The 13,595-nt window shown below is 41.7% G+C and overlaps 1 protein-coding gene across 1 annotated transcript; it reads right to left on the bottom strand.

The window, feature by feature from the left end:
- Positions 1 to 456: 456 nt before the first annotated feature.
- LOC115539088 (coiled-coil domain-containing protein 106-like) lies at positions 457 to 4,321 on the bottom strand. Its single transcript, XM_030350289.1, has 4 exons — positions 3,947 to 4,321; positions 3,202 to 3,348; positions 1,509 to 1,712; positions 457 to 940 (listed from the first exon to the last, which is right to left on the bottom strand). Exons 1-4 carry the CDS (start codon positions 4,020 to 4,022, stop codon positions 627 to 629), a joined length of 741 nt encoding a protein of 246 aa, XP_030206149.1. The 5' UTR covers positions 4,023 to 4,321; the 3' UTR covers positions 457 to 626.
- Positions 4,322 to 13,595: the final 9,274 nt, after the last annotated feature.

Below are 13,595 nucleotides of genomic sequence, written 5' to 3' on the forward strand. Positions count from 1 at the left end.
TCAGAACTATGCCTACGGATAGCTAGTGTTACTGCATCTTTAACAAGCACTTAAAAAAACTTCAATTCATGATTAACTCATGAGTTACTACTGATTAGTTGACTATATGGTGTGAGCCCATCTAAAGTGAGGACTTGCTATGCTTTACAAAGCATTTATAAATGAGTGGCAAACATAACCTGGACACAAATATGTATTATTCTATTTGGACATGCCTTCAGAAATATGCCTACGGATAGTTTGTGTTACTGCATCTTTAACAAGCACTTAACAACACTTCAATTCATGATTAACTCATGAGTTACTACGGATTAGTTGACTACATGGTGTGAGCCCATCTAAAGTGAGGACTTGCTATGCTTTTCAAAGTATTTATAAATGAGTGGCTAGCAGATACCAAAGAGACACAAGTTAAAACAAAATATTATTTTAAGAAAAGGGAAAGAAGCTATGTGCTGAAGTGCTGAAAACGTACAAATATTTATTTTAAACTACATAAATTCTTCTTTTCAACAAAGAACACACAACAAAAAAATACAGATAAAATATGAACAGTGGTATTGTACAGAAAATGTAAAAATTACTTTACAGGAACACTTGTAAAGCATAATACAAAATGCACATAATTATTTCTTTTTCAGTGGTAGCAGCTTACCACTGGCTTTAAGCGTGTTAACTGCGTCAACTATTTCTACATCGCCTAGAATTGTCAAGGCACAGTGTTCCGCAAATGCTTTCAATTTTGTGGAATGGGTATACGTTTTCAAAGCTTCCTTGTACTGGTCTGGGGCAGCAATGGAAAGCTCGGCGATTGGTGCATTGACCACCACTGTATTACGGTCAACACCGACCTTTCGAAATGCCCCAGACATGGTTCCAAGCCTCTTGTAGCATTTAAGAATCTTTTTGTACCGGGCCAAAGCCTGCTCGGGATTCCGGGCTGCAATTAAGAGAACATACAATTAGTGCTATCTATAGTAGTAGTTTTGTCATTTAGATTACTGTACTCATACTGTACTCATCTTTAACACGCACACACTATCTCCTTGCACACACACACACAACGTCAACTATGCTCAGTATGTGTTGCCGGTGAGAGGCAGGAGAAGCTACAGTGGTGGAATGCCCACACACACACAGGGTGAAGGAGCACACACACACAGAGTGAAGGAGCACACATACACAAAATCTACTTCCCTACACACACACACACACACACACACACACACACACACACACACACACACACACACACACACACACACACACACTACACTACACTATGAATCTAGTGTGGCTTGTCAGCTACACACTTAAATCTGATTTCAATCTAGAATATGAGATGACCACAAGCTATTCCTCTAAAATTCACTGTGTGAGTGCTAGAAACAATCACACATGCAATGTCACATCATATGTGAAGAGCCAGCTTGGAGAACACAACACAGCGAAGCAGGAGTGATCTAGCACCCAGGTGAGTGGAAAGTGGTGAAATTAGTATTTCTAACCTCTTTGCAGAGTTTTTTCCATTTTAACCCTCTTGGATGCCTTCTTTCTCCCTTTCCCCTTCTTCTTCCTCTTTTTGTCCTCTGAGGATGAGCTGTTGGATGACTCCGAGTCTGTACTCTTTGAACTCATCTCGGAGGAAGATGAGTCCAGTGTAGAGACACTATTGGAACCGGCAGTTGCTTTGGGCTCATCTTTTTTAAGAGCTGTTTAAAAAGACTAAAATACAAACATAAGAGTCACAACACATCATACATAACAACACATATGTGCACGCATACAATGCACAGCCAGATCCTGCAAGTTCATGGTCACACTTTTTCCCCCACTACTTTTTAAAGTAATTTTAATACTAATGTGAATGTTAAAACAACAATCACAATACTAATGTAAATTGTATTCGGGAGATATGCGAATAACAGGTACACAAACACACGCAGACTGAGAGTCAGACGTTCCTGTCATTAATTGATAGATGTAGCCTGCTGCCAAGCAATAGTAGTACTATTTCCGATGAAAGCAAAGACTGCCTCATAAACCAGAACCTTACTAAGCGAAGACTTTAACATCATGAGTTTGCGGTTGTGTGTTAATAACAACAGTTCAATAACCTGATGGACTGTGGAAAGGGAATGTGTGAAACTGCTATAGGGCTTTGACTTTGGCCCAAAAATCATATTCGAAGTTTGTTTGTTTATTAATATTAATATTCGAATATATTCGAATATTTATTAATACTATTTTGACCATTAAATGCCTTCAGTAAGACCTGGGCTGAATCTGAATACTTAGTACATACTATTTCTGTTCAGTGTCTACTACTTCACCGTACTACAGCTATGCGTAGAACGCCTCTGAAACTCCACCGGACGTTTGGAGATGACGTATCTCCCCTCAGATGCCGGCAAAATTACCTTGATAAGTTACCTGTTTTCCGTCTTGTCATCGTTGCTATTAAATTAAAAATGTATCTTTTTACTTAATTACTTACTTTACTTTTTTAATGTCTCTTTTTTTCGCCGCTTTCTACGACGTCTTTCTAAGCCGCTGCTAGTGTCGGGTCAGCCATCTCTTTTTCGTTCGTTACCAGACTCCGGTTGCATTGTGGGATAGCGTAGGGACCTACCGTTGTATACTGTGGCGGTAGTACGCATTCTTTAACGTTTTCCATACTACACAATGCGTACTGAGCATTCGGACGCGCTATATTTGTGGCGTACTACAAAATGCATACTATAAGTATGAGTATTCGGATTCAGCCCTGGATTGGGTTTTGCGAGATTGTTTTGCGAGGTTGGTTTACCGGCGTTGCTATGGTTACCGGTCTTGCGTGTTCCAACGGTTTATTAGGTTTCTAATAAATCGCTGTCTAATCAATACTTCAGTCACTGCCTCTTCCGTGGTCATTACAATATTATGAATGGACTGCGTCAGGTTCTCCGACGTCTCTCCCTCTTGGCCTGCCCATAACAGGTTTGAATATTAAGGGCTGCCTAATATTTGTTCGAATTTTGATTTATTTTTTGATATTCGAATTATATTCGAATTACGAAGTTCGAAGTCAAAGCCCACATTCTTGGACCATTCGGCAGATGACTGTGGCGGACTGGAGGCGAAGAGGACACGCAATGCCTTCCTTCGACCCTACTAAAAACAAACCAACACTTTGACTAAACATTGTGTTGGGAGACTTGCCGGATGCTAGTTGTTCCTTGAGGAAATCTCTCTCCTTGGTCAACTCCTCTATTTTCTCATTCTGCCATTCCATTTTCTTTTTGCACATCTGCAACTCATGTGCTTTATTGTTTAGTGCCAGCTGTGCTGTGGGGGCTGCTGACGCACCTAAAATAAATACATATGTCATTATTGAATGAATGTAGAAAATCTAATTAAAGTAAAATCACTGGACACTGGACAAATCACAGGAATTCAGTAAAATGTCATTCTTCTATTCAAGCACGGGTTTCATAAAGTAGCCTATAAAACATTAACTGTTAGCCTATTAAAGTAACCTCATCTGACAGAAAGAAATTAAACTAATGGATTTCAGTCAATTTCCTTTTCTAACGCCTGTATAGCTTATTGTTCAGGTATGCAGTGTGAAATACTATACAATTAGTTCATTACAGACTGCATTCAGAGGTTTTCATTCGGTTATCTTATACTGTCTTTATAATACGTTAACAAGATTAATTTGGTTTGCTGAAATCAGGAGAAACATGCTGAATTAATTTGTTGGCGTTCCATGGTAGTTAGGCTACAGTAAACTCTCACTTCTTATTCATTAAATTGCTGATGCAGTTCAGTGCCCCCGCATATGAGTAGCTAGCTACTATATGTGGCTGTACTGTATAAGTAGCTAGCAAGCTAGCAAGCAATCTACCTCATTGTCAATCAATGTAAGTTTAAAAAAACAACAAAAACACATATGTATACTCACCAACACTGCTGCCTTCCGCTTCTGTCTCCTCTACATATTTTTTTCCTCTGGTCTGTATCCGTTTTCTGTTTGCCATTATTACTGCTACTGTCAGCTGGAACAGGTGGCTATATCACTATAGAATAAGCGCGAAACCTTTCTTTGTCCCACGTTGATGACGCGATTCCTACTGAACGCAGGCGTTAGATTCTGTGGCAGCACGATCCTGGCGGCATCATTCACCAGTGTAATGACAAGATTCAGCAGTGTGAGAAACCTTCTACATCAGGAAGCTTCTAAACAAAATGCTTGGAAGCTTATTAAGTGGTTTCAGAGGAAGAAACTTTTGAGAAGAAAAATGAAATGCAGTAAATGCTATCATGGCATGGAGCTGAAGAGAAGACGCAACTGTGTAGACCAATATGCTTGGTAAGAAATGGATAGCTGAGATGAGATACATTCAGTTTGAATAGCATGATATGCTGCAATTTTTTATTGTAAAGAAACGAAGTAATTTATTTTTTCAACTTCATATGGGACTAGACTGAGCCTACTTGGGGTGCACATGTTGCACACTTGAAGAAAGTAACGCTAAACAGTGTGCTGGGAAAGATTGCCTTCATTTATTTACACATTTACACATATTTCAGCTCACTTCATAAGCAACGACTGCTTCCCTTTTCCTTATCATGTATTTTGTAGTTTATAGTAAAATATGGGGACATGTACAATTGTGCTGATTGTATTTTAATTGTATGATGCACCTCTCTAAATAACAACAACGGTATGTTACTGTTTGTTAGGATCTGTCGACGGGCTGCACATTACAGAAAGCCCACACAAAAATCTGTGCGGCATAAGTCAATGTTCAGTCATTCAAAGGTCTCTCTGAAAAATTGGATGCAATTTATGTACAGGTAGGTAAGCAATACATTTGAGTTTTAAGAAATCACCTCGCCATTCTGTTAATGTAATTGATTATGGAGCCATACTTTTATTAACTTTTTATAGTTGTACCTTTTTATTTTAATTGATTACTATTTGTTTTGTAGATGAACATGCTTAAGCCTACACTCAATGTATTACGATGGCATTATTATTTGTATTATTGTAATGTATGTGCTATTGTTGAGTTAACATTATATTTGTCATTGCTTGTTATTATTGGCTATGTTGGTACTTTTTAGTGTTATGCGTTATGTGTAAGGTTAACAATAGGTATATAATATAACCACCTTTATACAACCCTATTAGCAAAAATAACTACAAATGTTATTCCAAGGAATTACCAGTGCATGACAATGCAAAAGTGACTTAACATGTCATTGAAAGCTAAAACAGATAATGCGTAGAAAGACTGTTGTGTTGCTAGACATGGTGGCTGCTAGGTAGTAGAGACAGAGAGCCTTTAAAGTTCAGCAGTTAAGTGAGCAAGGACCTTTTGAAATAGCACCATGCACTTGAGCAGAGGAAGTGTAGAAAAGTAAAACACACCGAGAAAAAGAGCCTATATTTTGAGTACTTGAAACATGCCAAGCATTTTCTTTTTAAAAATAAATAAAAGAACAAAATGAATAGTATAGAGTGCTCGGTTAATATGTGCTTGATTGTCTGAATATGATGTTAACCACATTTCTATGTTGAAGGTTCTCAAAGTATTTTTGGGTGCCGTCACGGCTGTTGATGTTTCAAACAAAACAGAGAGCTAGCATATTCAGCGGACAGGCAGCTAGTGGATCGTTAGGAGATGATTGCTGTATGTGACAAAATAAATGTTCTAGCTAAGAAACTGCGTAGCAAGATTTAAGCCAGTCAAGCTGAATTAATTATTGAAGAAACAATACAGTGTATTGTTTTGCTTTTTGCTGGTCTCTTTGATTGTGTTAAATGTATTAACAGTACAACATTTTTTCTATTTACCTTTGAAGATTTTCACAGGGTCTTAGACTTAGACAAATTGACATGATGGAAGACAGCATTGCAGCCAGTTCAGCCACTCTGACCAAAATGGCCAAAAAAATAAGGGAGGCATGTGTGTTTGCGATGGAGAGGTTGAGGAGGCGGACAGGTCAGCAGATTGGTGGGAGAAGGGAGTTTGTAGCTATTGATGAGAGCCATTTTCGACACAAACGAAAGGTATGTTTTTAGCTTTAGTTTACAACATTTTGATACTTGTGAAAAACAGTAGTTAATCTAGTTATTTTTTTATATTAATATGATTGTATAATAGTAAAATATATAACTGATTATATCTGTATTGTTTTTTTCCTGTATAAGTATGGAAGAGGAAGGATGGCTGGTGGGTGGAGGCGGCGGAAGTGGGTATTTGGGATGCTTGGCGTGAATGGAGAGGCAAGGAGGCCAGTTTTGCGCCTTGTAGAGAAGAGATCCAGGGGGCACCTCGTGCCTTTAATAGTTCACCATGTCAGACCAGGGACATCAATTATAAGTGATGAATGGCGTTCCTACCGTGTACTCTCAGGGCTTGGGTACCACCATCATACTGTGAATCACAGTAGGTGGTATGTTGATCCGCGTACGGGGGCTCATACTCAGCACGTGGAGAGGGCCTGGCGCTCTTACAAGGAGCAGATATGGAGACTGAGGGGCAATCGGTCAGAAAGTCTGCTCTCTGACCATTTGACCCTCATAGAGTGGAACGAGTGGCTGGCGAAAAAGCACCACCATGGTGTATTTGGTCGGCTAATGCACGACATCTCAAAAAAATATAAGTAGGCCTAGGTAGTGTTAATTAATTGTACATGCATATGTTTATATTGTTGTTTGTTTGTTTTATGACAACATAAGTATGCATTAATTGTATTTTTTTATTTATTGTAATTTGCCTTTTTTTAATGTTTGTTCAATACCATTGTTCATAGCTTATTTTCAGTTTCTTTTTTTCCCCCTGGGGTGTGTGATCTTAGTCACTGTTTAAAAACACAATTTGTGTTGAAAATAATTATAATGTATTGAGTTTTAAATAAATATTTGTACGTTTTCAACACTTTGACATTTCTTTCCCTTTTCTTAAAATAATACTTATTTTACTTGTGTCTCTTTGGTATCTGCTAGCTTTTGCCACTCATTTATAAATACTTTGAAAAGCATAGCAAGTCCTCACTTTAGATGGGCTCACACCATGTAGTCAACTAATCCGTAGTAACTCATGAGTTAATCATGAATTGAAGTGTTGTTAAGTGCTTGTTAAAGATGCAGTAACACAAACTATCCGTAGGCATATTTCTGAAGGCATGTCCAAATAGAATAATACATATTTGTGTCCAGGTTATGTTTGCAATTCATTTATAAATGCTTTGTAAAGCATAGAAAGTGCTCACTTTAGAGGTTAGGTTATAACCTAATTGGTAAGTATTTGTAACATGTGTATTAACACCCCAGCTATTAGTTGAGGCCTATTTCTAAATCATAACATTTTATTTAAGGCATGAAGGTAAAATTACTTTTTTAGAAGGCTTATTTACTATGAACAAACCATTTATAACTGTTTGAAAAAATGCTTTACTAATGATACGTTATGTATGAACAATAAATAGCTAATGGTGAACAAACCATTATTTAATAGTTTTTTAGAAGGCTTATTTACTATGAACAAACCATTTATAACTGTTTGAAGAAATGCTTTACTAATGATACGTTATGTATGAACAATAAATAACTAATGGTGAACAAACCATTATTTAATAGTTTTTTAGATGGCTTATTTACTATGAACAAACCCATTTATAACTGTGTGAAGAAATGCTTTACTAATGATACGTTATGTATGAACAATAAATAACTAATGGTGAACAAACCATTACCCAATAGGTAAAAAATGCTTAATAAATGATGAATTGTGTGTAGTTATTATAAAGTGTTACCGAAATGTTTTCAGCATGATGAGGCACGCTCTCAAACCGACAGCCGTTCTGTCCGTCTTCGCTGTTGGCCCGTTCCCAGATGACCATCAGGCCGGGGCTTTTAATGCACCTCCCTCAGCAGAACGCACTCGCCTACAGGTGAGACCGCCGTAATATTCTACTATATTTCTGTTGACAAAGTACACAATAATAGAGAGACGCCGAGATGGTTTATTGGCCTGTGGCGTGTGCCCTTGCGACTACTGACACACCATGGCATATGCCGCTCAGGAACGGTACCTGCCGTTCCCAACAATGGTATATGACACCAGCACATTAGTAGGAGTAGGTAACATCCAAAGTATTTATTACCAGGAAGTTGTGAATGTACTCTTTCAGACGCATTTCCAGGAAAAGATTTTATTCGCCTCAATACGGTGTGTGATCAATAATCTAAAGAAAATATGAAATTAAGCAAGCTGTACCTTAGTTTCTCCGTGAGAAAAACGTCTGCTGCCCCATGTAGCATTAAAGAATATTATTATGTATTATTAATGAAGATATAAAAGCAAAAAAGCAAGGAAAGTAAGATCCGTTGAAGGAAGAGTTTCACCAAACCCAAAGTAAGTGTTCAGAACCAAGTCAGAACATTAAGAGGTTCTAAAGGTTCAGAGTAAAGATTGAGCTGCTGGGCTCCTCAGTGTGGAAGACAAATGAGGAAGGAGACTTCAAGAGCAGCTAACCACGTGTAAAGCCTTCACGATGGTCCCAACGCTCCGTCAGGGCGCGGCCTCCACCCGAACACAACCTAATCTGGTGAAGTGATAAGATAAGATGGAGCAAAGGTTGGAGGAAGTCCATATAAAGCTATAAACCACCAGGTCCCCGTAATGATGATGGAGGTTAAAACAGTGGAACTAAAGTTACTTCACGGCTATAAAGTTCTGCTGTACTTTGTATCGTGTGCTGTGAAATCATGTGACTCCCATCGTATCAAAATACGGTGGGAGAAAAAGACTGGACAGGCAACCAAGAACATAGTAAAATATATTTTTAAATGTATCCACGCTGTCAGAAACATCTTGGATCAAACCAGATCCCAGACCTGGGCCTGAGTAAGAGCTGTCATTAAAACAATCAATCATTAACCAACTGAAGAGGACTACTGTTTTACCTACTCCACACGCACACACACACACACACACACACACACACACACACACACACACACACACACACACACACACACACACACACACACACACACACACACACACACACACACAACCAGATAAGATAACTGTATAAATCCCATGAGGGAGATGGTTCCACCTCTTAAGGAGGTCGATGTGGTCAAGGCCGCCTCAATGCGCAGGCTTACCTGGGCTGAAGCCCCAGGGCCTACGACTATCAGGGGGCCTATCATGAGCTGCAGAGGTCAGGACCAGGTCCGGACCCGGACCGGGACCAGGACGCGCACTAGGACTCGGAGCGGGGCCTGGACCAGGACCCGGACCGGGACAAGGAACAGGACCCGGACCCGGACTGGGACAAGGAACAGGACCCGGACCCGGACTGGGACTGGGACCGGGACAGGGACCCTGACCGGGAATCTGGATCAAACCATTTGACCTGATCCCCCCGCAATAACCCTTCATATCTGGATCAAACCACTTAAAGGTTGGGTAGGTGATTTGCGAAACGCCAGCAGATTTTGAAAATACACAACTCAAATGGTCCTACCCCCTCTCCTTCAACGCTGACTCTGACTCCACCCATTCCAAGTACCTGGACGCGCAATCATGCACGAGCGCGAACAGAGATGCGCGAGAGCGAGCCAGGCTAGCGTAGGTTTTCGTTTAACAACATGGCACTACATTCAGCTGTAAGTTGCACCCAGTACCGCGGGAAGTAGGAGTGCTGGGGGTGCTGCAACACCCCCTGTCCGAGGCCCTGTCTTATCACAGAAAACGATCATTTCTAAAAACTCCGGCCAAAGTGGAGATTTCTGAAAACGCCGGTTATGTGTTGTCGTGTCAACGGGGAGAAACGGGATTTTAGGTTCTGAAGCGTCACATTATGCACCAGGAAATGCTTAACGTCATGTGAGCGCCCGCTGTACCGTATTGGTCCGAATATAAACACAAATCCCATTGTAAGACGACCTATATTTGGAAAAAAGATTTGAAGACCAGATCCGTTTTTTATGAATAAATAAATTGTATTCATTGAAATAATATACGAAAATAAAAAGGCATCGAATAAAACACTGCATTGCCACTAAACAGTAGTGCAAATAGGCCGTACTGATGTGTACACCAAAGACTATTCCTGACACTCCTCTGCCCCGCTGTGTTCGCTCTGGCTGTGGTCGCTCCGAACTGTTTCGGCCCGTGGCAAAGCGAGTCATCCTCGCTGCTGTCCAAGGCATTTTGAGACGCAGCATTTATTTAATGCTCATATGACCTAGTGCTGAAAAAAGGTTCTTGTTCTGTGAGCAGCTGGATGTGAACGATCGATTTTCAACTGTCCGCGCATGCACTGGTGTAATTGAGCTGCGCTGCTATACATCTTTTTTTATCAATGTAATGTGAGTTGCGAGTCTAGTGCAGGCTGAGTTTTTTTTTCCCAGCACCCCCTGCTGAGAATACGTTCTCGCTGCAATGGTTGGACCAGATGTTATAAACATTAAACGGTCACATAAATCATTACTATTTTTAGAAAATGTATGTTTGTTTCATATAATTGTATTGGAAGTCCTGGTTTTCACTAGGGTTGCCGCGGTGTGGACATTTTCACACCGAGTAATACACTCGTAATACACCGGTATTACCGAGTATAAACGGTATAAACTTTGAAACTAGGTCAACCGCCACACAAGCATCGGTTTTTAGACCCTTCTCGTCCTTCAGTTGCCGCCAACGTTCGAAAGCAGCGCCTAGGATTATTCTTGATTTCAGTTTTTCTCTTTCAGCGTTTTTATTATCAATTACTCTCTGAAAAAGAGTTTTCCTTCTCTTTGCTGGTGGTGGTGGGGATGGTGGCGTCTTGTCTGCCATGGAAATTGTCTTCTACTGCTAGGTCCAAATGTGGATTAACTAGTTCCAGTAGCTACCGCAGGATAACAACAAACAGGAGCTTGCTCTGGGTCACGAGCTCTGGGTCACGAGTACTGCACGAAGGGGTCGCGCGCGGGGCGCGGGGGAGGGGGAGTGCAGTACGACCGTTTGATTGACGTACTTACTGTCCAATGCAACTCGGTGGCAATGGAAATGATTGGCTGGAGTTTTTCGAGCCCTGCCCGTTCCACAGATGATTGACTTGTTTAATTTTCATGTCAGTACTTCTAACTCAGTGGCTGTAAGCGGGTTATGATAAGGATTTCAAGTAATTTTGCAAAAATGGCCAAAAAAGCAAATCACCTATACAACCTTTAACCTGATCCCCCCACAATAACCCTTCATATCTGGATCAAACCACTTAACCTGATCCCCTCACAATAACCCTTCATATCTGGATCAAACCACTTAACCTGACCCCCCCACAATAACCCTTCATATCTGGATCAAACCACTTAACCTGACCCCCCCACAATAACCCTTCATATCTGGATCAAACCACTTAACCTGACCCCCCCACAATAACCCTTCATATCTGGATCAAACCATTTGACCTGATCCCCCCGCAATAACCCTTCATATCTGGATCAAACCATTTGACCTGATCCCCCCACAATAACCCTTCATATCTGGATCAAACCACTTAACCTGATCCCCCCACAATAACCCTTCATATCTGGATCAAACCACTTAACCTGATCCCCTCACAATAACCCTTCATATCTGGATCAAACCACTTAACCTGACCCCCCCACAATAACCCTTCATATCTGGATCAAACCACTTAACCTGACCCCCCCACCATACCCACAATGCACTGCGTGTGAGTGTAACCTGGGCTCTCTCTCCACAGGCTGACCCGAGGCTGCCGCGTGACGCCGCGTGACGCCGCATGACGCCGGCTTGGTTTGTTTGGTTTGGTTAGCAGGACGCTTAGCGTCGCCATGCTACCTGGGCTTGTATCTATTATTACCGGTATTCATATCTGTGACCTGTTCTGTATACTCTGTATTGTATTCACTGTTTCCTCGTTGGAGCTCCGTCTGCACCAACCTCTGTAAGCGTGGACTCTGGTTGCTCTTGTTCCGCCTTTCTGATAGATAAGACAGCTCTGTTAGAGAGACGGATATGAATCAATCATTAACCAACTCAAGAGGGTTTACCTGTACGCCACACACGCACGCACTGAAACACACACACACACACACACACACACACACACACACACACTCACACGCCGTCACCACCAACACCCCCCCATCAGGGACGGTCAGACAGGGGAACCAATGAGCAGAGTCCATTAAACCTGCTTGCCCCCCCCCCCCCCATCAGGGACGGTCAGACAGGGGAACCAATGAGCAGAGTCCATTAAACCTGCTTGCCCCCCCCCCCCCACCAGGGACGGTCAGAAAGGGGAACCAATGAGCAGAGTCCATTAAACCTGCTTGCCCCCCCCCCCCATCAGGGACGGTCAGACAGGGGAACCAATGAGCAGAGTCCATTAAACCTGCTTGGCCCCCCCCCCCCCATCAGGGATGGTCAGACAGGGGAACCAATGAGCAGAGTCCATTAAACCTGCTTGCCCCCCCCCCCCCACCAGGGACGGTCAGACAGGGGAACCAATGAGCAGAGAATATATACACCTCCACACACACATTAACACACATCAGCTCAGCCACAATATATTAATTAATATATACACCTCCACACACACATTAACACACATCAGCTCAGCCACAATATATTAATTAATATATACACCTCCACACACACACATTAACACACATCAGCTCAGCCCCAATATTAGGGGTGAAACGGATCAGTGTGTCCACGGTTCGGTTCAGATAACCGTTTTGGGCCTCGGTTTCGGATACGGTTCGGATTAGGATCATGTCCGTTTTAGTAAAAAGGCAGACTTTTTTTTGACGGAGGGTTTGGGGGAGAAACACAAAAATGAATGAGACCCACAGGCTATTTGCAATGTGTTGATTGACTGCAATCAGATAACTTGCAAGGCTTTTTTGTGCAATAAATGTTCCCCTAAATGCATTTGAAAACATGGTGCACTGACACATGTAAGGGATAACGGCCGACGAGGCTTAGAACTCTGGCGACGAGCGCAGCATGAAGCCAGAGTTGCCTCTACCTGTCCATTATTTCCATCGAACCGGTCGACCTCGAAGGCCGTTATCCCGCTTATCACCCGTTTGTATTTATCTCCCGTATATTTAGAATATAATTGTATCAATTACTTTCTTTAAATTTAGGAATCGTGCGCTTGAACTTCAGAAAACAACCTATTACAGCTACCTCATTGGCTCGGGCAGCACTGGAGAGAATGCATTCCACTGGGTCCTAAACACCCTTTTTGTATCGGACGTTGGCTACAGTAGGCAAAATACGCTACATAAGGCAATGCCTTCATGAAACCGAAATCCGCGGATCTCCAGAATGCTCCGAACTGTGGGAAACGAACCGAACGGATTCGGATACAATTCGAATCCGCTGCAGGCCTACCCAATATATTAATTAATACATACACCTCCACACACACACACATTAACACACATCAGTTCAGCCACATAGATACCCTGATATCCTGGTCAATCTGTTGCCACCTCTAATTAATTTAATTTGGCCTCGTTAAGCCCCCTCATCGTCACTCCCGAGCGCCGACGGCCGAGTGGA

The sequence above is a fragment of the Gadus morhua genome, unplaced genomic scaffold, assembly GCF_902167405.1.
Source record: "Gadus morhua unplaced genomic scaffold, gadMor3.0, whole genome shotgun sequence".
Lineage (NCBI taxonomy): Eukaryota > Metazoa > Chordata > Actinopteri > Gadiformes > Gadidae > Gadus > Gadus morhua.

Excerpts from the sequence above, each read along its gene's own strand:
- LOC115539088 (XM_030350289.1), bottom strand. The coding sequence starts at position 4,022 with ATGGCAAACAGAAAACGGATACAGACCAGAGGAAAAAAATATGTAGAG. Across the intron at positions 3,349-3,946 it reads AGCGGAAGGCAGCAGTGTTG|GTGCGTCAGCAGCCCCCACA; the intron begins GTGAGTATACAT and ends TATTTATTTTAG. Across the intron at positions 1,713-3,201 it reads CAAGGAACAACTAGCATCCG|CTCTTAAAAAAGATGAGCCC; the intron begins GCAAGTCTCCCA and ends CTTTTTAAACAG.